General features: G+C 35.6%; 1 protein-coding gene across 5 annotated transcripts in view; it reads right to left on the bottom strand.

The window, feature by feature from the left end:
* The window catches only part of LOC118744737 (acetylcholine receptor subunit alpha-like 1), a 220,179-nt gene extending 202,907 nt beyond the window's left edge, over window positions 1–17,272 (bottom strand). For all 5 annotated transcript variants that reach the window (XM_036478022.1, XM_036478034.1, XM_036478053.1 and 2 more), the window contains exon 1: window positions 17,234–17,272. In XM_036478022.1, the coding sequence (XP_036333915.1) occupies window positions 17,234–17,260 (27 nt within the window). In that variant the 5' untranslated portion in view covers window positions 17,261–17,272. The remainder of the gene's footprint in view (window positions 1–17,233) is intronic.
* Between the last annotated feature and the right edge of the window lie 6,845 nt (window positions 17,273–24,117).

Here is a 24,117-nt window from a genome sequence, read left to right as displayed (position 1 = left end):
TCAAACAAAAAAAAAATTTGAATAATAGATGAAAACCATGGTGGAATAATAACAAGGTGTTGTCAGTAGCAATGTGTTTGTTGTGATTTTGACAAGATCGGCATGCTTATTTTCAGTGCTGCCGATCTCAATTTTTATACTACTATTCGTTGGGAAATAGTATCTGAAATACTCCATTTTAGTAATTCGTTTTATCGCGATTTTCAAAGAACTTGGTGTTTTCAGAACAATATTAATATTTAAAATTGCTGGATTTGTATAATTTTTGTCCTCAAAAAGTAGAAAAATAAAAGATATCGTGGTTATCAATGGGAAAAAACGTACACAAAAATCGTATGGAAAGGCGCTTTTTTATATTAAATAACTTTTGCTGCATTGTCATAATATTGAGCCAAATGAACTACTGATACACTAGAATAGAGTGGCTGCATGGTTAAATTAGGAATTCGCTTATATTATCGATATTTATGTGTTTTAATCTATTTAGAAAATCATTTACAGTCTTATAGGAAATTGCCTTATTTTACGGCTTTTATTTTTTTAAAGTTACAATATATGTCCAAGCCTTGTGGAGCTGCCGATACAGACATATATTCAGGCTTATAAGCCTGTAATTATACATTTTTCTACATTTAATTTGAAATAGTATGCACCAACGAATTAAAGGTAGTAAATAATTAGTACTTTTTCTAGTACTTTAAAATGCGTAACCGGAATAGACCTGCCAAAAAAGTGAGGTTAAGTTACTGACAACACCTTGTTATTATCATGATACAAAAAAGAAGGTAGTTCCATTTAATGACATTCGTTGTTGTTGCTAACCATTTGACTTTTAATAAAATTATGACATTTCATAAAATTCATGCTACCTGATCACCAGAGATAATATTTTTTTTTTTTTGTAAAAGTAAACAAAAATGTATGAAAATGAGTGAAGTTTAGTGAAGTTATTAAACATATATGAAAGGAGGGATGCATGACCATCCGTCACCTCTCGAATTCAAGTACAGATTTCGATCATAACTTCTAGGTAATTTTTTAACCACTTAAAGAAATTATTGTTGTTGTCATAAAGATTCTAAAATGTATGCATGAACTTTATTAGGGCGAAACGAAACTATTTTGAGCACGGAAACAAATGTAGAGTCTTCAAGTGAAGTAATGTTAAAATTTGAAGAGGAGTTGCTCAGTGAAAATGTTTTCAAACCACTTAACGATATTGAAATATCCGCAGAAGAAGAACTCGAGGTAAACTCCTTACCCTTTCGTTTTTATTTGATTTCTAATTTTTTTAAGTAGCTCGCAGAAGAGCATGAAGCAGAAGATTTCATCAGTCCACTCAAAGATGTGGAATATGATGGACTTGAAAATTTTGCGGCTACATAATTTCGAAAATGGGGTTGACAAAACTAGGCTTCAGGACGCATGAAGAAAGTGATCAAAATTATACGTATGTTAACTGTTTATCGGAGGGCGGTCTGTACAAGCCTAATTCAAGTTTTTTGCATACATTGGAAATTTTGAATTCAAAATTTGTTGAAATTAATGGTGATTCGCTAAGCACAAAGCCAAAATGTTTGCAAAATCTGATGAGAAATTTAAAAGTAAATTTGGACCAAAATATTATAAAAAGATTTTATTTGGGAAGAACATTCTTTAGAATTCGATTTTTAAATCGCAAGATTAAAGAAACGAAAATTGTATATCAAAATAAGAAAAAAATAACAACATAATGCACTAATGGTTTTTATTATAAAATAAAAAGAATAAATACAATGTAACAGTTTACATTTTATATATTTTTAATAAAAGAGGGGCAAACCACGTAAGTAAAAAAATATCAAGTACTGATTGTGAGTTTTGATTTGAAATATTCTCACATTGGTAAAAATATGGGAAAGAAAATACTCCGATGTATTGTTTTAATATTATCAAAGTGGCAAGGCCGTTGATAATACTGACAATTTATGAAACTTCAAAAAATTGTATTATCCGTCAAAAGTTGTTTATTGAAACTACCTTCTTTTTTGTATCATGGTTATTATTACACCATGGATGAAAACATTTACTCAATTCCATGGTAGAATAATACAAGGTGTTGGATATTGACAGCGTTCTCGCTCTAATCTGCCATCTTGGCTCCCTTAGCAAAATCGGTGTTTCCCTCTTGAAAAAACTACATTTTACCGCCTTTAAAAAAACTAAACTACCTCATTCCCTATTCCAAAACTGATTTGCAATCACTGAACAATTCTTTGACATTTACTTTATTCTTATTCGTTGACAAAATTAAATTAAAAATTAAAATCATTAATTCGACAAAAAACATTGGCTTTGTGTATTCTCCAAAGGCCTAAAATCAGCCAAATACCCTATGTGGGTCGGCTTAATCAGTAAAACGTGACAGTAGTTGACTTTTGAGGTTAATATATCGGTCTTGAGCTGGTACGGCTTTTAAAACATCCGCAGCTTCCTTTAAAGCATCGCTGCTAATTGCTGAGAGGACCAGATTATATTTCCGGACATAAGATGTGGTCTTGTACGACTGAAAGGTGGCCTCAATTTGTAGAAACCATTTGTTTGGCATCTCAGTTCAGAACGGTCGCAGCTTGCATTGCGATACAAGCTCCACATCTTTAGTTGGCATTTTGTTCGATGAAATATTTTCCCCATCCGTCGATGCGCCCTTTTGTCGACTCCGTCATGTTGTAACGACTCGGGGTCACCACTAATTTTTTGATGGCGAAATTTTTGTAAGTTATATCAATCATCTTATAGTATTTTCGGGTAAAAATTAGACCCCCAAGCGGTTTTGGAAGTTTGACTATAATTATAGGACATTGTGTTTAATAAACTAAATTACGATTTATTGCATAAGTGCTACGTAATATATACTACTTTCGCAAATTTAGCTTATCATAATATACCGTTTGTTACTATTTATATGCAAAATTTGATATGAAAGAGTACCAAATTTCGTACTACTTCGCAAAGCGTGCTTCTTTTCTTCCCGTTTCTCTCGTTCTTCCATATTACAACCTTTTGTAAGGGAGCCGTCGACATGAGCTGTCACTACGTACAACACCTTGTATAATTCCACCATGCTCAATTCAAACTATGTTTGCGATAGTTTTGTAATTCTATTCGAGCAAAACAAAAATATGGAAAGTTTTGAAGAAAATGTGCCTAAGTATATTCAAATATATTGTAAAAAATTTCTTAGGATAATAGTTGCAAAATTTGTATCATAGAATTCGGAACCTGCAGCACCACCAGCCACTGATATTAAAGAAAGGCTTATCAGTGGGGAATATATATTTAATGAAAAAAGAGGATGTAGCCACGTTTGGGAGATATTCGCAAAAATTAAAAATTGTAATGGAGAAGAAGTGCGCGCGATTATGTTGCTTGCAGAAAGTGCTTGAGCATTTATAAGTTTACCGGCAGCACATCAAATATTCTAAGCTAAAAATGTTGCTCAAATAGATGCTGGCAGCAAACCAGATCTCCAGAAATTAAATCGAAACTGAACTTAGCAACTAAACAGCTACACACAGCTATCAAGACATTTAAAAACGACGCATTTAATCGGTTCCTGATTGGTCTCACGGCTGATAAAAGCACGGAATACTCCTTGTGGAAGGCGGCTAAAAATTTCAATAGACCAATGCAACACATTGCTCCCGTTAAAATCAATGAAAGGCAGTGGACCAAAACATGTGAGCAAAAAGCGACACTGTTTGCTGAGCATCTTGAAAAGACCTTTAGCCCTAATGATGGCTTGAATGAAATAGAAGCAACTGGATGCTGGTCTGAATGCGATATCCATTTTAGTCCATTTACACCGGAAGAAGTTGGCATACAGATTAACAAAATGAAATTAAAAAAGGCTCCTGGATTTGACTTAATAACGGCTGAAGTTCTTCGCAAATTACCAACAAAATGCATAGTTTATTTGACCAGCTTGCTAAATAAGTGCTTTAGCTTGAAGCATGTACCTATATATTGGAAATTCGCGCAAGTTACTATGGTACCCAAGCCTGGCAAACCAACCAACGAAGTGTCCTCATATAGGCCTATATCCCTACTACCAGCAATGTCGAAGCTATTCGAAAAGCTGCTTTTAGCTCGGCTAATGCCAATTATTGAGAACAAGAAATTGATTCCCGTTCACCAATTCGGTTTCAGGAAAAATCACTCAACGATTGACCAAATACACAGAGTTGTAAGCACTATTGAAAAGGCTATGGACGAGAAGAAAGTGTGTTCCGCAGTTTTCCTTGATGTATCGCAAGCATTCGATAAGGTTTGGCACGTAGGGCTACTTCAAAAGCTTAAGTCCATGCTACCAATACATTACTGCAAGATGCTTTCGTCATATCTCAATGACAGGTACTTTTGGGTAAAATACGAAAATGCCTTTTCATCTCTAAAGAAGATAAGCGCTGGCGTACCACAGGGGAGCATCTTGGGACCTCTACTATATCTCCTGTACACATGCGACCTACCATCGGCCAATCAGTATGTAACCGCAACATTTGCAGATGATACTGCGCTACTTGCAGTCGATAACACTATCGAAAATGCTACGACCAAGCTACAAGAAGCTGTTAACCAAGTTACCTCGTGGGCTAAGAAATGGAGGATTAACCTAAATAAAAGCAAATCAGCGCACATAGTGTTCTCTTTAAAAAAAACATCACATAAACCAATTTTTATTGACGGGTCAATAATCCCATACTTCGACGAAGCCAGATACCTGGGTATTACACTCGACGCCAAATTGCGCTGGAAAGCTCACGTCAAGAAAAAACGAGATGAGCTTGATCTGAAATTTAACAAACTATATTACCTCATTGGTAGGCGCTCAAGGTTGACAATTCACAACAAAATTCTCGTATACAAACAAATTCTAAGGCCAGTCTGGACTTACGGCATACAATTCTGGGGATGTGCTAGTGTGAACTGCATTACTTCCATCCAACGTCTGCAAAATAAAGTGCTTCGAGGCATAGTAAATGCGCCATTCTACGTAAGAAACAGCGATCTACATCGTGATCTTGGCATGCCAACTGTCACTGAAATGACGAAACAATTCGCCATAGCTCACAAACAGCGATTAGTAGGTCACGTCAACGTAGCAGCGTCCAGCTTACTTCGGCTGAATCCTACGCAAAGACGGCTAAAGCGCACAACAGTAGCAGACCTTATGCAAAGCGAGTAGCAGAAATTTATTTTTACTTATATGTCTTTTGAGCATGTATTTAAAATATAAAATGCTTTTTCTTGTAAACTAAAATTATTAAATTAAAATTGCTTGTTAGTATCATTATTTATATACTAGTTGCAATAATAAGACGTTTCTGTAAATTGTCTAAGATTCGTTAACAATAATAAATAATAAAAAAAAAAAAAAAAAAAAAAAAAAATAGATGTCAGCGTGGAAACGAAACAGGAGAGTGTTACCCTGCTAACGAAACGGGCAGTAAAAAATTGCCGCTCATTTAAAATAGTTGAAGATTCCGGATTAAAAGAATTTGCTAAATTCTTAATTAAAGTAGGGACATTAATAAATTACTACTCCATCCTACAAGAATATCGCGAAATATTGCGTTGCTATATGAAACCCACTTTGTGGTAATTAAAAATGAAATTAGAAAATATAAAACATTCGGGTATTCTATTACCAGTCACATATGGATAGATAATTTCTTGAGAAGGTCTTATTTGTCTTGCAATAAAATAAAAACACTTTACTTCGTGTTATATACAGTTGTTTCTTTTTTTTAAGGGCCGTTTTCTCAAGTAACATGTACCTTTAAGCTCACTTTATATTTTCTCCAGAAAACGGCCCTTAGTCAGCTTAGTCCTTTTGCGTTTTAAGCCAAACTACTTCATTAACTTCAAGGGTCAAATATTCGGCTGAAAATAAGTGAAATTTTAAAAATATTTGGATGTGACCTCGACGAAGACAAGCCCATCATTGTGACAGACCGTGGATCCAATATGGTTGCAGCTTTTCGCGAAGACCAAAAAATTCACTGTGCCAACCATTTACTGCACAATACGATTGAAAAAGTAGTCAAGGCAGTTCCCGAATTGATGCAGATGGTTGCGAAATGCAGTAAATTAGTTAAATACTTTAAAAAGTCAGGACTCCGCTGGCTTGGTCATGTCGTTCGAATAGACACCGCCGCTCGAACTCTGAAAATATTCAACTCGGAACCCGCTTGTAGTAGCAGAGGAAGAGGGAGGCCCCCACTGCGATGGAAAGATCAGGTGGAGAAGGACTTGGCTTCACTTGGCATTTCCAATTGGCGTCAGTTGGCACAGAAAAGAAACGACTGGCGTGCTTTGTTGAACTCGGCCAAAATCGCTTAATCAAACTAATAAAGTAAAAACTAATAAAGTAAAAAGGACAATTTCTACCCTTTCGCCCTTGTGTACTAAAACATTTAATTCTCTTTCAGTCTTACAGAATATTCTCTTTTTCCAATTTTTTTTTTTAAATTTACTTTTTTTATTTCAAGAGTCATTTTAAAGTCTTGACGTAAGAGAGAAAATTAATTTCTGTCTCGGTACATTTTCAGCGGAAATGCTACAAAAGTATACTACCAAGCACAAAAAAAACGCGGTATCAAAAAATCCTTTTACACATTAGTCACTAGTAACGATAGCAACAATGTAGTACAGTTTGAACGAAATCGCTTACATGAAATTTTTTCCTGAAACACTTGGTGAATTGTGCTCCATACACATACATACATACATATCGTCACCTGAAATGCAAAAAGGGGTAACAAACATCATCGCGGAAATGCTGAAAAGTCATAACTAATAAAAAATTCAAAATTCACTTTTAGATTTAGGTATATGATGGATTTCATCGAATTACAAAATAAAACTATTAAATAGTCACGTCTATTTGCATTTCAGCTGACGATAGGTATGCACATACATCTGTACTTTTATTTTTCACACAAATGTTTTTAAGTATGTACTTTTTTTTTGCAAATTTTTTCGCCACACATTTAAATTTTCCACTTAGTTATTTTTGCTACAGTTCAGTGACTTTCGTACTTCTGTTGCACAGTTTTATTTCCAATATATGTCCTCATATTTTTTCGTATTCACTTACTGCTGCTACCTACCACTGCTACATACAAAAATATTGTAGTGGTATTAAAGTTAAACTTGTTGCATTCAAATTACTAAACAATGGAAAAATTAAGTTCATAACTGTTGTTCAACACGGATTACTTCACATCACACTTGCCCCGGCATTTGCTCAACTTACGCTTCACGTTAAACTCGATTCAATTCATTTCATTCCATTTCATTTAAATTAACTTCAATTTGTTTCACTTAATTTCAGCTACAATTTGTAGCATTTATTTTAAGTGTGCCACAGTGTTCTCTGCTGCTGAGCATTCAATTTCCCAACGCTTGTCCTATTGTATGCAGATACGTTGTATAATAAAAACAACCAGCTAAACATCCTTGAATACTAATTTGATTTATTTACTTATCCAAGTCGGTCTCGTTGAAATAGAAATACTAACCAAAACTTATTTGTGTTGAGCTTGGTAAAAATGGAAATTTTGGTTTGTTTAGTCTATTTGGAAACCGTCGTTTATAATTCTCCGTTGGGATTGTGCTCTTATCAGATTATTAAATAGTAAAATGCGAAAAAAATTTATAGATTTTATTTAACTCTACTGCATGTACATGAGCCCAGATGAGCAAGAGACTCGAGACTACAAATCTAGCTCACAACCCGATAACAATGGAATATAAAAAGTAAAAAAATCCGTTAGATGGTATAAGAGTCGAGACATTTGGAAACCCCGTATTTCCTATACGCGACGCGAGCTCAAAAGTTGACCGCGAAAAGGACGGCAATAAAAACTTCGGCCAAGAAAGACGCGTTAACTTATTTGAGAGCGAAGAAAGACGCGCAAACTTATTTCTGCGGTCAAGTGTGTTTGTGGGTGTAACAGTATACAAATGCCCCAAAGAATTTTTGTGGAATGATGCTAAAGTAACAGTCCTTGGCCAGGCATAAATCTACGTTTTCGCATATTTCTTCGCCGAAGTTTTTTTTACACTCGATCGTCTTAATTGGTACCTAGTGACGATATATTACTAATAGGGAAAGGAATACCTCCACAAACAAATTTGTTGTGTACATACTTAGAAAGTTTGAAATATATTTCTTCTTTTTTATTGGCGCTGTCACCGCCTAAGCAATTCTGGTCCAGTTCAAAGCAGCACGCCAGTCGTTTCTCTTCTGTGCCAACTGACGACAATTGGAATTGAAGCCAAATCCTTCTTCACCTGGTCTTTCCAAAGCAGAGGAGGCCGTTCTCTTCCTCTGTTATCAACAGAGCGACCCGCGTTGAATATTTTTACAGCTGTTATATGTGTTAATGCTGGTTCCCAAGTAATAGGGATGTCGGAAAAATATCGAAGCATCCAAAATGTTGGTATTTTGCTTCGATGCATTGAAAATTTTACACTCGATGTATAAATAGTAGATGTTTTTTAAAAACTGACGTCGCTAGTACATTGAACCGTCGTTCCAGTTTTTGAATTGTACAAAAAAGAGAAGTGACTTTAACCAAAAATTGTAAATGGCTAAAAGAAGTTCCGTTAAAAACAAAATTAGCTCGGTTGGAGTAATGTATTTAAAATTTTCTAAAATTTTGCTAATAATAAATTTTGTAGTGAAACGTTATCTGTAAAATCCTATGTAAATCGATGCATCGATCCCAGTTTCGCAGGGATGCCAGATTCAGACATCGCGGTGTATAGGCAACTTCTTTTAGTGCTGTCGAAGCCGGCTTTAACGTCGACAAATAGATGGTGAATGTCGGCGGTCTTTTCCAATATTTGGCGTATTGTAATACTTGGACTACGGTGGATTTGCCAGGTAAAAAGCCATAATGATAAGGCTAAATCAGATCGTTGACGGTAATCACTAATTCATACGACGGTGGAACAGCGACACCGTCATCATCGACTGGGGCTCCAATTCATCTTCTATACAGATTTCAGAGCTGCTACCATTCAGTACAGTGGAAAAGTTTTCCCCCATAATTTAAGTACGTTCTGGACATATATCAGGTCGCCATTGTTGTTCTTAAAAGAGGTCGCTCTGGTCTTGAAACTAACTCTTCTTAACAGCTTCTTCTCATAGTACCAGTTGTTCTTTTGGGTTCGCTAAAATACGACTGCTTTTTCGGCGGCGGTACTTAATGAACAGGAAATGTGGTTCCACTGCTCGCATGTTTCAAGATTGGTCTCAGAGAGCAAGAGTGAGAGTCGAGTGGCGCATAACTTGACCAAATGTTGTGATTGCAATTTTTCGACGTTAAGCTTTCCTTGCATTATCGGGCGCACATTTTTTGTAGCAAAAAGGTGGGTGCGTATCTTGGCTGCAACAAGATACTGCTCCGAGCCGATGTTTGGGCCTCGAAGTGTACGTTCGTCCAAACCACTGAAAGCGTGCCTTCCATTTATGACAACATGATCGATTTGGTTTCGCGTTTTTCGATTTGGAGACAGCCACGTAGCTTGATCGATCTATGAATGCTTGAACGTAGTACTGCACACTACCATGTTTCGAGCACCGCACAGTGGAAGTAGTAGGAAATAGTAATAAATGCGCTCCGATTTTGCCTAGAAATAAATAAATATGAATAATGGTAAAATTTAGCGGACTGCCACGCTCATTACACTAGGGGCCGCATATGGTATATGTTATCGGATTTCATTAAAATTACAAACCTAATTTCATTGAAATCCGATATTATTTACCACATCCAACCTTTTGTGCAGTGGACGAGGCCGTTAGCTAATTTTCCCCACTTTTCATACCTTTCCTTTCCTTAGTGAATATATTTCAAAAAACGAATTTCAGCAAAATCGAGTTACGTTTGCGGTCTTTTCCTGCAACTTTTATAGGGATCTGCCATTGTGAAGCGTTCAGTCTATGGAATATCAATAACATAAATGCAGGAGGATGCAGCTAAAATAAGTTTTGCTATTAGTTTAAAGTCCACAAAGTGTTTTTGTACCAATCACCCTCCACCGCACGGCACCGCAAGGCACTTATACTCTCCAGAGAAACACTAAAAATGCATAATACAACAGAAATGTCCTTAACTCTGTAAGGACTAGGAAAAATTATGAGAACCTGATTTAGAGGCACCCTTGCATGCTATTGAGCTTAATATTGGAAATGAGGACAAATCCAGTTATTATCGATCTCTCCACTACCATTTCTGATCCCGTAAAATCCGTCTATTCATACAACACCGACTTCCTGTGTCCTTTGATAACTGCTAGAGCAGTTTTTCTCAGGAAAAATTCCTTAGACATATTTAGAATCGAGTCAACCACACATTTGGATATTTACACACATTTAGAAATAAAGACTTTCTGCCACTCTCATACCACTGTGCGCCGGCGAATCAAATCAGTCTCAGTTCTTTGCGGGCGTTTTGTCCGACGGTAGTTCCAAAGAACCCTTTCTTGCCTACCTTGGCATTGAGGTCGACAAGCATGATATTGTTTGATACTGTGGGGCGCAGCGTTCGTATATGCGCTCCAAGCGCTCGTTTTTCTCTTCTATCGTGGTATGGGCGCAGATGAGCGAGATGTTTAAGAATCTTGCTTTGAGGCGGGTTGTGGCGAGACGTTCGTCTACCGGCGTTAAAGACAGTACTCGGCAACGGAGTCTCTCTCCCAACAAAAATCTAACCCCGCATTTTCGCTCCTTTACATGGCAGCTGCACTAGACGTCGCAAGAACCCACACATTTTTGCCTTGCCCCATCAGCTTTTGTCTTTACGAGGATATCAACCAACCGAGCACAGGCACCTTCCCCAGTAAGGGTCCGTGATCGGCATAAAAAGGGGGATCTCATCAACGACTTTGTCTCTCTGCTGAGACGGGGGTGGATTCGAAACCGTATACGGGTCTATATAGCGAGCCTCTTGCCCCAAGACAAACGCCCGCTTGCAGCCGCACCTACTGGTGAACATACACTGCAGTCATCAGTGAGCCCTTAAACTGAATAAGTAGGAGTGGGCCCACAGAAGCTCCCTCTCTTTTTGCCGTGACCCAAGGCTCCACTAGGATTGGTTCCAGCATCTCGCACATGGGTTGCCCAGAGTGTGCGAACGAGAAGTCGAGATAGAGTACATGTGAACAAAAATTGTCGGACACTTTTACACCAGTCGTTACCTAAGGACTAATGGCAGAAAACTTTAAAACATGCATTTTACTTCATGTATTAATTTTGAAAAAAGCATATTCTCAATGATTGATTTACTGTTTACTGTGCGTGAAACCAGTCAAATATGTCAAAAAAACACATACGGATACGCATGTCTTGATTCTATGAGCCTGGGAAAAACTTTTTTTTTCGAATAGCGGTCGCCCCTCAGCAGGCAATGAAAATCCGCCGAGCGTCTTTCTGTCCTGAAAAACAGCTTCTCATAAAAATACAATCGCTATTCGGAGTCGATGTAAAACTGAAGGTCCCCGCCCTTTGTGTGACAGCGTCAAGGCGCACGCCACAAATTGGAGAAGAAGCTCTACTAAACATTAACATATTGTAAAAGCGCCAATATATTATTATAAAAAATAAAACTGTTATTTTTTCGTCTTTAAAATTCATACTCGGTCGGTCTCTGGGGTACACTCTCCTCTTCTTATGACGTATAAGATTCGACTTTTACCTAAAAATAGGCAAGTATTGTTACTTCTTTCAACAATTATCTGTGGCTTTTTAATTAGTCCTCTTCTGCATCAATGAAAATTCAACTTATGCGGTAGGATTCCCAAACAGGCGGCAAAAGCGCAGAATAAAAGTTCTGCCGACAAAGTAGTAAAAAGCAGACGGGGAAGAATATTTTGATATATAGTAGTTTATTGATACTCGAAGTGACATTTAAGAGAATTTAGCGATATTTTATGCAAACACATTCAAAACAAGAACAGCAAGCTGCAACTTTACCTCAACAATTTTTTAATAGCGGCTTATTTTCTTTCGCAATTCGTAGCTGTTGTGGTATGCGTTGGCAGAACTTAGTTCCACTGCCGTTAGTGGAGTGAAAAAATTGATTTGCATGCAACAGCAAAATATTTGCGTTGTTGGTTTGCTATTTGACGCTGACGCCACACAGACAACAAAAACTACTGCAATAGCAGCAATATTGGCCAGAGTCTATAGTCCGTTTCCACCACAAAACGGATACGCCCAATGGTGGTGGCATATATGTACATATGTATGTAGAAGTTGTGTCAGTTGTTGCCGCTGCTAGTCGCGCTTAGGCGAGTTAGCCATTAAATCATTGACTTTTAAAGTGCGTCAGCTTTTAGCTATTCAACATCGGGCACTGCCCTTCCCAATTTTAGCTGTTTCTTATTCTCTTCTATCCATTTGTATGATTTCACTATACATTTTTGTCAATTCGCTATTTTTTGTGGGCCAATAGCAGCAATTTACTGTATAAGCTGCATAAATTATGCAACTTCGCCGCGAAGTATGCTCCATTTTTTATATATACATACAAACAGCAAATAGCTTCCCAATTTGCCAAACGACTTCGTAACGTCGTCGTTTTCAACTCGTAATGGTGAACAATTTGTTCGCCGGCGACGTTTGCCAACCACTCGCCGACAAACTTACCGTCGGATGAAAAGTACAGTTCGCCGGCGGGCCGCAAAACCGATATAGTACTAGCGAACTGCAAAACGATGCTCAAAGCCTTTAACAAAAACCATACAAATCCAATTTCAAATTAAGTGCAATATTAAAAAATAAAAAACAAATCAGCAAGCATTCCTAAAAATGTCAAACTTTTCAATCTGAATTAGAAGAAGAAATATAAAGAACTTTTAAGCTCATTAAATTTTAGTGTAAAATATTTTACTATATAGTACACATTCTGCATGGAAAAAATTAATTCGATAAGACGTCGTTTAGAGTTCACACAAACGACTTCACCAAACCGTCGTTGTAACGACTTCGATTCGATGAAGAAAAACGACGTCGTAGTTTGTATAGAAAAAACGTCTTAGTTTCGAGTTCACCCAAACGACTTCACCAGAACGACGTCGATTCGAACTCGTCCTCGCTCTATGGCAAATTGGGTTGTACGTGTATTTGTATATTTGTATGAACTCATCTTGCGGCGCCACTAACTCATACAATCCATTGGCTTTGGCGACATTTGTTGGCTTAGTGCAACATTAGCCGACATGGAAAATGCGAATTGAGCCCATTTTGATGACCGCGTGCATATTTATGAGCACGACCATGCTTCAATCTACCACTTAGCGGCTCGTTTATTTCTTGCGCGCAAAGTAAACATTTTCCGTAAATCGCCATGCGCCTAAAAGGTTACTCAAATTGAAAATGGCCATCAAATCTCTTTGCGGTAGCATACTTTTAGATGCAACAAAATAAATTTTTTTCTAGCTGATATTTTCTTTCACTCATTTCATATTATTAGTTTTTAAAAATTAATTACCAGCCGCTAGCTAACAAATTTTCATTAATTTGTGATTACAGAAGTACATCGAGATGATTTGTGTTTTTGAAATATGTAATACTAAATTTACAAGAAAATTTACTAATATACTCCCGGCAATGACGCTACTGTCATCATTGGCTGGTGTGAGTAATGGTAGCAGCGATACCGCAGTGGAATTTATTCTGGAAGTGGCTTCGCAAAATTTTGATAGCCAAAAATGATTTAATAAATAACGGATGTCCCTGTAAATATGAAATATGGAATTATAAGAGTTTAAATATAAATCGGGTCTACGAGAGGCAGGTAAAATTTCCAGCAAAATGTTGCGTAGTGATGGATAAACTTGTTGTTTAATAAGAAATTTGTGTCGAAAAAATTTAAACATTGCGGCTGTTATAGTACATATCTACAAACCAGCAACGACCGCAAACAGGGGAACTTTTAAAGTGGTCAAGATAGAGTCAGGTTAACAGCCATGCTAACGGGATATTGGTGAACACGCAGCCGAAATCAGCCCTCCGTACAACCCACGGTGTCGTAGCTGCAATCACTAAGAATGTTAGGAAATGCTCTACGCATAAAGTATGATATACTAAAGAGATTCTTCATTCAAAATCTTATCGGAATTTCCAAGTGCTCCAACACAACACAAAAATATTAATCGATAAGTCCAAGTGGTTTGACGAATAATGACAGCATATAAGTAATATTAGGACCTTACAAAAAGCGTATGATAATGGTGCTCTCAGCGCTAATTGGAACCTGGGCAAATGCTAAAGGGACGCTTTTAATAGACAATCAGCGCCTTTTTTTAAATCAGCAGCGAGGAAAAATATTAAAATATACTTATACCAGTTTTGGTGAAGTAGACAAGCATCTTCAATCAAATGACGCACACGAAATGGAAAAGAAATTTTCTTTTATCAAAATTTCTTAAATCAATTTACAGCTCTCAAGAAAAAATGGTCTAACATATGAGTCCGTGAGAGGAGAAGTGGCCTAAAGCATTGTTCACTCAAAATCGGTACGCGTTGCAGCAATTTCTGTACAGCAATTGTTGGAATGTATTAAAAAGTTACAATGCAGATCGTTAGACAATAGATCTACCATTATGAGGTTTAAATTTCATAGTACTGGCTTTTTATTTGACAGTTTTGTTTGCGTTGGAAGTTCCTGCTCAAAAAATAATGTTGAACAAATTTGTTGAAAATCCGACATTTTCGAGATAAAAAATTATATTAAAATTAAATATACCAAAAACTTATAATTATCCTCCAAAAATCAATGAATAGATTCCTTCTGCTTAAACTAATGGGGTGAGCTAATCATTAAAATACATCATTTCGCACCTGCTTAAGGATAAGGCTCTTTACCTGAATTAGGAAAAAAAAACGGCTTATCAGAAGAAGATCGTGTGAGAGAATTGGAAAACGGTTATCCACAGTTCAGCGAATGCAAGCTATGGCAAGACTTAAACCTTATCGAGTTATAATATATAAAGTTCTGTTAGATTAAATACATTTTATAACAAAAGCCGCACCCGGCGGTGCCACGCCCATTTTTTTAAAATTGTCTTAAGGTGCGGTTTAACTTGCCAACTCAAGCGCTTTTTCTACTCATTTTGCTGTCACAATGTGAATTCGAAAGTTACTTTGCCGTGTGAACAGCCAGAAAGTCCTTTTTGCAGATTTTCAGAAATCACTTTCGGAAATAAAAATTGCAAGGTGTAGCTGCAACTGAAATTACGCAAATCGCTTTCGTGAAGTAATTGCATCTTATCAAGTGTTGCCGTGTGACACGTCTTTAGGCGAATTTGTATAAAATTATAAATATGTTGAAAAAAATATGAAAAATACGTGTATGTAATATATATGTAGATATAGAGTATTTTGAAAAGGACTTGCACTTCCCACGTCTAACAGCTACATTACAAACGTATTTTTTTGCTAAAGAATTATTGCAAACATAAATTTTGAATAAATTAGCTTCAGTATTTACTGATTTATCGAATATATCGTATTTCCCTAAATTACCGTTATTTGGGATATCGGCGTGGTAATTGTCTGATTTTAAAAATTCTTAGCCGCTTGCTATGCTTTGTCAAGCCCAACAGCTGTTCCAAGTTTGTGAAAAATTGGTGGAGCGATTACCAAGATATACACATGTAATCAGAAGTGGCCGTGGCTAGGCCCATTTTCCAAAAATTTATAATTCTCTTATTTTTCGCCTTTACGTACCGTTATCTGAGAGGTAGGCGTGGTTATTGTCCGATTTTGCCCATTTCCAATGCCATCCGTCCTACGCTGAAAGAAGTACACATACCAAGTTTCGTTAAGATATCTAAATTTTTACTCGAGCTATCGTGTGCATAGACGCACATACGGCTGGACGGACGGACGGATAGACAGTCACCGCTTAATCGATTTGGTTTTTTATTTATTCATTATGATATAGAGACGCCTTAGAGGTACGTTTAAAAAAAATGGTATTTTGAGGAATACTCATCTTGACAAGTATTTCTCCGAAATTCAAATTTGTGGTGGGGAAGGGGCGTTCAATTTAAAAAACAATCGGAATTCTTCCTACAAATTATAATTACCGAACGAAGAAAATATTGAAAATAATCTAGTCACATTCTGTTGATTCAAAACTATTAAGGACTTCTCTTTAACTACATATAGCGGAAAATTCGATTGAATTTACGAAAAACTGTTGAGATTTAAAATTCCTTTATAGATGAATACATATTTATATTTACAATAGCTTTAGGAGGGCCAATTGTGTTTTAACCGACTTCCAATAGGAGGAGGTTATCAGTTCGTCGGAATACATATTTTTTTTTACTTCGATAATTCTTTTTGCATCGGTAAGATAGTGGTGATCCCATACTAATCTGGTTTAGATCCGATTATTGGATCATGAAAAAATTAACGGTACTTCTAAATTTTTATTTAAGTATTGAAGTCGGTTTTCTGCTTTCATGTGCCTGAGAGTGAACGTTTCAACTTCATCGCCCACACTCTCTATCGGCAAATGCTGCACCAAATCCATTATATACTCAGTGGCCTTTAGACTCTTTTAAAGCATCTCTGTATTGGATTCAATTACTTTATCACTCAATGCAGGCGATCACTGGGCACCACCATCACTGCAATACAAATAACCACTTTGAATATAAATATGTCAATAAATTTTTGGCAAAGCTGTGGCAACATCAATTGCAGTCGCGCCAACAAGGGGAGTATCCTGGTAAAATATAAAAATTTCGCCGACGCTTGCATCTGACCGACCGGCGACTCTCAATACAATGCGCCAAAATGCATTTAATGTTCGCAGCCGTTGCTAAAAGTACGTGCATTGCAAGCGAATTGTGCGATTTAGCAACGAATTTCGTCGAATAGTAGAGTAAATATGTTTTGTATCTTCCGCGCGAATGCATGGCAAGCACAGGAAAGACACTCGTGTGTAGCCAGCCAACTATTGAGCTAAAGTGCTTCGAAATGCTTAAACTCTATGGTGGAAGTGCAGTTACGTAGATACGTAACAACCTACTTGTATTTATATATTGTGTATGTATTAAAGTGTATTTGTGGACATTAGACAACTTTGTTGCACTCAGTAGCAGCTTTTAGCTTAAACTTTAGCAACTAAAATACTTAAAGTGCAACTTTAGCACCATCACTTACCTGCTCCACCCACACGTTCGTCGTCATGATTTGATTTTTTAAATTCTGCAAAGAGAGAGAAGAGAAAGTAATCACAAGTTAGTAAATAAGTAAGATGTTTTTGGCAATTTTAAAAACAAGCAAGATAAATGTGTCGAAGAAATAGCTCATTTTAAGAAACTCAATTGGCTAAAAATTAAAATCGAAAACTTGTAAAAAGAAATCTAAGGTATAAATAAATTAATAGGATGCCTATTTTTAAGTGATTAATGTAGTTTGCACCCTTCAAATTAGTTTTTACGAAATATTATGGTTAAAGTTGAGAAGAAAATTGAAGTTCTGATACAGATTTAAAGCTTAGAGACCAGCTTTCAAGAAAAATCACAAGAAATATTTTTTATACTTTCTGTGGCCGGAAAAGGCACTTTGGTTTTGCCCGCAAATTTTCTTAAAGGGATAAATATACGAGCATTTTTTTCTTGAGAGTTCCAAACTGATTTAAGAAATTTTAATAGAAGAAAATTCCTTTTCCATTTCTTGTGCGTCATTTTATATGACTTTTTCGTTTTCTTGAGAGCTCTTAAAAGTTTAGCTGCGAATGAAAACAGTGTCCTAAAAGTATGCATTGCATACTCATTTACTGTTGCTTTTTTACACCTTACAGCCTAAAAGGGTTTACCACCAAAGAAGGATTCGAATATTTAATTTGCCAACTTCGAATTCGTTCCACCAAAATGAGCTACATAATAAAAATACAAGTTCAGTTAATTTCTACGGTATTCGAAATATTAAAAAATTGAGGCAATCGTGAAAAATCACCATCTCCAAGAAAACCAGAAATCTAGGGAAATTATTACATATATACATATGTACAAAACTCTTTTCTAACATTTTTTAAATAACAAGTAATTTTTAAGCATATACAAATTTAGGAGTACCGTTATTTTTTTCATGATCCAATGATGGGATTTAATCCAAATTACGGGACGACCATGTCTCCGATAAAAAAAAAAAGAATTATTGAAATCGGTTCACGTGGTCCAAAATAATGCGGTATGTAATAAGTAATGCGAACACGAAATATATTTAAAGTTCTTATTACAAATTTTATTTTTCAATAAATTATTTTTTCATTTTTTCATTTGACTACAAAAAGTATCCACAGAAAAGATTTTGTAAAAATTTAGATAAACAAGCAAATTTCTTAACAAGTAATGTCCTACAAGTACATGCACAAAAAAAGAAAAAAATATTCCGACGAGTTGATAACCTCCCCGTTTGTTTGAAGTCGGTTAAAAATGCTTTAGTTCTTTGTTAATTTTATGTATGTAAATAAATTGCAATTTATGAAACTTTAAAAAGTTTATTTATTTATTACATACTGTACATAAAACTTACATGTATTTATTTTAAAGGGCATATGAGGACACACGGTGGGCAGGAAGCGAAGATAGGTTGCATAAAAATGTCGACAAAATCTGAAAGCAGGGTTGTATTTGTTGATATCTTAAGGTTAAGAATCCGCTTAAATTGAAATCCTAGCTGCTCCTGTTTTAAAGATATCCACATTTTATATACTTCTGATAGGATATATTTGCAAAAGAGGAAGGCGTACTTCTCGATAATTAGAGCATATTTATACGAAAAGAAATCTCATACAAATCTGTTTCCCTTTTTTAACTCACTAAAACTGATCAAATCAATGTGAAACATTTTCATTTTTTCCTACCGAAAGAATAATTGATCGAGATTTATTGGGCGCTACCGGTATACAACTTAGATAAAACACCGCAATTACCTTTTTCTGTAGCGTGAACTTTCTCATTACAAACACTTTCAATATGGCAATATATGTATGTATGTATACAATATTGTATACTATATAATACGGTAGTAATTTTTTATTAAAGGTTTGTTGCTATAAGCAAGTAGCGCAGGCAAGTCGCACTGTAGGGCTGCCAGACGCCCCGGTTTTCCCGGACATGTCCCGGTTTTAAACTATTTATCCCGGTGTCCCGGACCAACCTTAAAATGTCCCGGTTTTCGATTTGATTGCACAAATTTTGCATAAAAATGACTGCACTGAGAGAAAAAACGCGTTGTAATATTAATAAAATTTTGTTTAACTTAATTATGAAAAAGCATCTGTTAAGTGCAAAGCGCTTCATTTTAATATTGGCGTATTTTAATTGAATATTTCTATACTAAATACTAAAATTTGTATACTTAAATTTATTACGAGTTGGGTTGGTGCTCTTTCATATGCGATTTTTGTTTTTAAATTTAGCACGTTTTGCATAAGCAATAGTTGATGATTAATATAAGTATGTACCTAAATACGTTAAAATGACATGCACAGAGTTTTACAATTATATTAAGCAAAAGCCAGGAGTTTTGAAACAAGCTCACAGCAACGAAACAAATGACTGATATTTTAATGTTACCTTGTATTTAATTTTTTTTCTTTCGTGAAACCTAGATTACTTATAAGTACCGTGCCGTACAAAATTATTGGTTCGGAGACACTTTCGTCTGATCACAATTTCTAATCAGATCTTTTAGAAAAATTTTGAAAATGTAGATTTTGAGCCAATTAATAAAGTGCAAGTCTGAAGTTACCAGAAAATTTCGTTGATTTTTTGCAATTTTTTATTTTTTGCTGACAGTGTCTTCCACATACAAAAAAATATCGAACATAGTTTGTATGGAAGAAACTCTCAGTAAAAACAATACCAAATATATTGCCTCGTTCAAAGCCATGAACAAAATCGTGAATACATGCTTTTCCGAAAAACAAGCGGATCTTAGTAATTTTGATAAAAATCTTAACGAACTCCGCACAGCTTGGAAAAGTACTGGAATTTCTCAGGGATTTCATTAAATTCTGGGATAGATTCAAAATAAATATGATTGATGAACCAACTTTTGTGAGTCACCTGAAGAAAACTGTAACGACACTTTCATTCCAGCATATATAAAAACTTAATTAAATAATAAAATATTTAAATACTAAAATGTGTGACTATATTATATGGTAAGCTAACAAAAAAATAAAAGGAAACAAAAAACAAATATAAAAAAAAATAAAGCAAGAAAAAAAAAATAAAACCAAAAAAAGAACAAAGAGGTGCAACAAAGTAAGTTGCCTCCACGTGGTGCGCCTTGGAAACGATTGAAACCGGCTAAAAACTTGCATAAACTTATATTTTCACATAACATATATACACACATTTACTCACACATATATTGTTGAATATTTAATGCACAAGGATGTTTTTCTTTCGCAAAAGTCGGTCCTATCGTAACTATGTAAAATGTTGATATCTTTAAAACAGGAGCAGCTAGGATTTCAATTCAAAGGGATTCTTAACCTAAAAATATCAACAAATACAACCCTGCTTTCAGTTTTTGTCGACATTTTTATGCAACCTATCTTTGCTTCCTGCCCACCGTGGACATGATGCCAAAGTAGCCTATCCGACATTTCGAAAAAAGTTGAGGTGCACCTTAACATACATTACTAGAATGCAAACAGTACTAGCTCGACCATTTTTTCGCATAAAAAAGGCAATTTACTTCTTTCATATACTGCCAATACTTTAATTTTCATATGTTAGTGTCGAACTTCACAACTTAGATAATCGAATGCCTTTTCTCAGCTTTAAAGTACGGACGATACGAGCATACGAGCAACAGAAGGCGCTGAGATTTGTTGAAATTGCAAAATATGCTAAAAGTTTATTTCTTAAGAAATTTGATAATCAAACTTTAGCAAATAAGTCACTCAAGAACAGCGTTGGTAAAAATATACAAAAAGGGATTGAAAAAGCAAAAACAATGTACAAAAACTAAAGCAATGAGAGAAAAGCGTGCGATCGAAAGTTTTCCGTTGCAACTAAAATTCCTGAAATATTACCCATACAAACTAGCTTCGTTGAGTGCTATGCAGCTGGAGAATTTTCGGAGTAAACGCATAGTAGTGAAAAGTTTTCGAGTTTCGACTTGGAGCATAGAGGAATTGAGGGAAATGTGTATGAGCAGGGAGGCACATATACTTAACCATTTTATTTATTATATACAAACATACATGCGTATATGTCTGTACTTTTGTGTTGACAGCCAATTTTTTGGAATCACTATTTGCTTGTAACCGCATTCTTTCTTACACTTATTCGAGTGTTTGTTTCGGTTCAACTGCAATTGTGGCGCCGTTTCAAATTATTTGATGTAATTTCAGAAATTTTGCAAAGTTTCAAATATTCTTGTTTATTTAACTGCTAACTTGTGTTCTTTTAGAGAGTTTTGTAATAACTTCTATGTGTATTTTTGATAAAAATTGGCATTTCAATGACACGGCTGATACGAGTACTTGGCCGTATTTGAATGTTCATTACGAAATTCAGAGCCATGAAATTATAATAACAACATTTAATTAGAATCGCAATAATTGGTCGCACTTTGTGCAACTATACTCAAACCTGACTATAGCGTCTTCGTTCGTGCCCTCTAGGCATTGTAAGAAATATGTACTTGCGCGAGGCAGGATATGCGTCATAGGCCAGGCACGCAACCCTCAATTGCGCCATACGGAGCTGCGTGTGTTTTAAAATAAACGATATGAAGGCAGAGGTAAAAACTAACCAGGAACGTGAACCGGTTTTGAGCCAACCGGTTTCAACCGGAAAATCGCCTTTTCTATTAATTAACTGAACCATTAACCGAATCGAAAACCGAACCACTTTTCATTAAGGTTTAAAGGGTCGCTTCAACCAATTTTCAATATTTAAATTTACCCACTTTCTTTTTCTTTTTGTTAAATATGGTATTACATACCATGTTTGCTTACCATGTGGCAATATCAAATAAAATGACAACCCATCTCACTTGACAGACACTTGAAACTTAAGCTTGCGCGTTATTTTTTTTGATCCCCGAATCGTTGAACTAAATCGAAACCCCGGTTTAAAGGCCAAAAAAAAAGCTTTGTCGTTTTTGATTATTAAGTGAGAGAAGTGCTTTTGTTCGCGCAAATTACTGCAATAAAAATTTCAAGGAACAAGCAACAGTGTTGCCACTTGTTTGGGATATATAAATGAAATTGATCCAAGATTAAACTTAAGTGCATTTTAAATTTTTATCTGAAATTGGCCCTAAGGCTAATAAAAAAATGTCTAGTGATGCATATTGTACTCGTGCTACTTGATAATACTTAATGTATTTGTATGTAGTTAGCGGTAAGTACAATGGTACAATATTCTCAAATTCTCTGTAAATGTCGACAAGGTGGTCAGTTATTCTGTCTGTTTCATCATGTAAATTTGGATAATTTACATACCAGGGGTAAAGAATTAGCGGGTAGTCTTTATACGGGTACCCGAATAGAGGGTTATCTTTATCGAATACCCGGGAAGCAGGTTATCTTTGCCTGCAGTAGTGGGTAATCTTTTATCAGTTTTCGAGTACCCGGGTAAAGGGTAATATTTATGCGGTCACCCGGGTAGCAGGTTATCTATATCTGGGTACCCGGTTGGAGGGTAAAATTTAACCGGGTACTTAGGTAGCGGGTTACCTTTATCCCTGTGTCCGGGTTAGAGGTTACCTTTAGCCGAGTATCCAGAGGTTATCCTTATCTGGGTATCCGGGTAGGGGATTATCTTTATCCGGGTATATGGGTGATTTTTAAATTTAAGCATACTGAATTGCGATTACATCATTTTCTCTACCGTAGGGTGAATGATTATAATATATCTTAAGCCAATTCCAAGGGTTAAAGCTGCGATCACCTGATTGTAGAAGTCGTTTCCGGAAATTTTTAAAAAAATATTGTGTGCTCTTTTTAGTATGTGAAAAAGGCATATCCTCGCCATGTAGAAATATTACCCCCGTATTATTTGATTTAAGTGGACCCCTGCTTGATACCAGGCTACCGAGTATCCGGGCAGTAGTTTCGACAATTAATGGTTATCACAATACGAGTTTTATTTTTACAAGGAGACTTGAAGAGGTTTTCTAACTTAGCTCGCCTTTATACTTAAGGTACAAAATTACTCACCCGAAAATCCCCTTCTTTGGAGCTAAAGCGTGACTACAATTTTATATATCTTTGAAGGTATTTTGTAGATAATTGGATACATAGCGATAATTCGATAAATTTCAAAAACACTAAAATCCGATAACTAAAAAAATTCGATAACTCGACTAATGTCCATAACTGTGCATCACGAGGGCTTGATAGATTTTGATAGCTCGAAAATGGATATATCTTAATATAAATCGATAACTCGATAAACTTTGGATACCTATATAAACTTCGATAACTCGGCTAATTTTAACTGCTCCACATTTTTTGGAAGTTATCGACAAATTTCAATAACTCGTTACGCTCTGATAACACTGTAAAATTCGATAAGCAGTGATAACTCTATAAACTTATATAACCTGGAAATTTCGATAACTCAATTCGATAAATGGATAAATTTCAGTAAATCAATAACTTTCTTTAACGATATCGATAACTTGATAAATTTAACTAACTTGACAAATTTTGATAATCCCAGATAAAACAATTGATTCAACAATTTTTATTGAGCGTGAGGCCGTTTTTCAACGAAAAACTTATTGCGGAAAAGCAACAATAAATTGAAAATAATTGTAGAAGTGATAGCTATTTTATTTTATTAATGAATTTATTTCGATTACTATCGAAAAATTTCAAAAAAAATGTCCTTAACCTAATTCTTATGTATGCAGCTCTCATTGTTTCATTTTCGTCTTTATCTAAAATTTTGCCTTTACTTTTTTACTTCTTCATCATCACATTTATCGTTATTACAAAGTTTGATTTCAAATACGAAATAACACAAAATGCGAAAAAACTCAAATTGAAGAGGTTGCAACAACAACTA

The sequence above is a fragment of the Rhagoletis pomonella genome, unplaced genomic scaffold (genome assembly GCF_013731165.1).
Source record: "Rhagoletis pomonella isolate Grant_MI unplaced genomic scaffold, Rhpom_1.0 Rhpom_scaffold_00001, whole genome shotgun sequence".
Classification (NCBI taxonomy): domain Eukaryota; kingdom Metazoa; phylum Arthropoda; class Insecta; order Diptera; family Tephritidae; genus Rhagoletis; species Rhagoletis pomonella.
The sequence above is the reverse complement of the archived record's forward strand: the minus strand, read 5'-3'. Positions and strand labels throughout refer to the sequence as shown.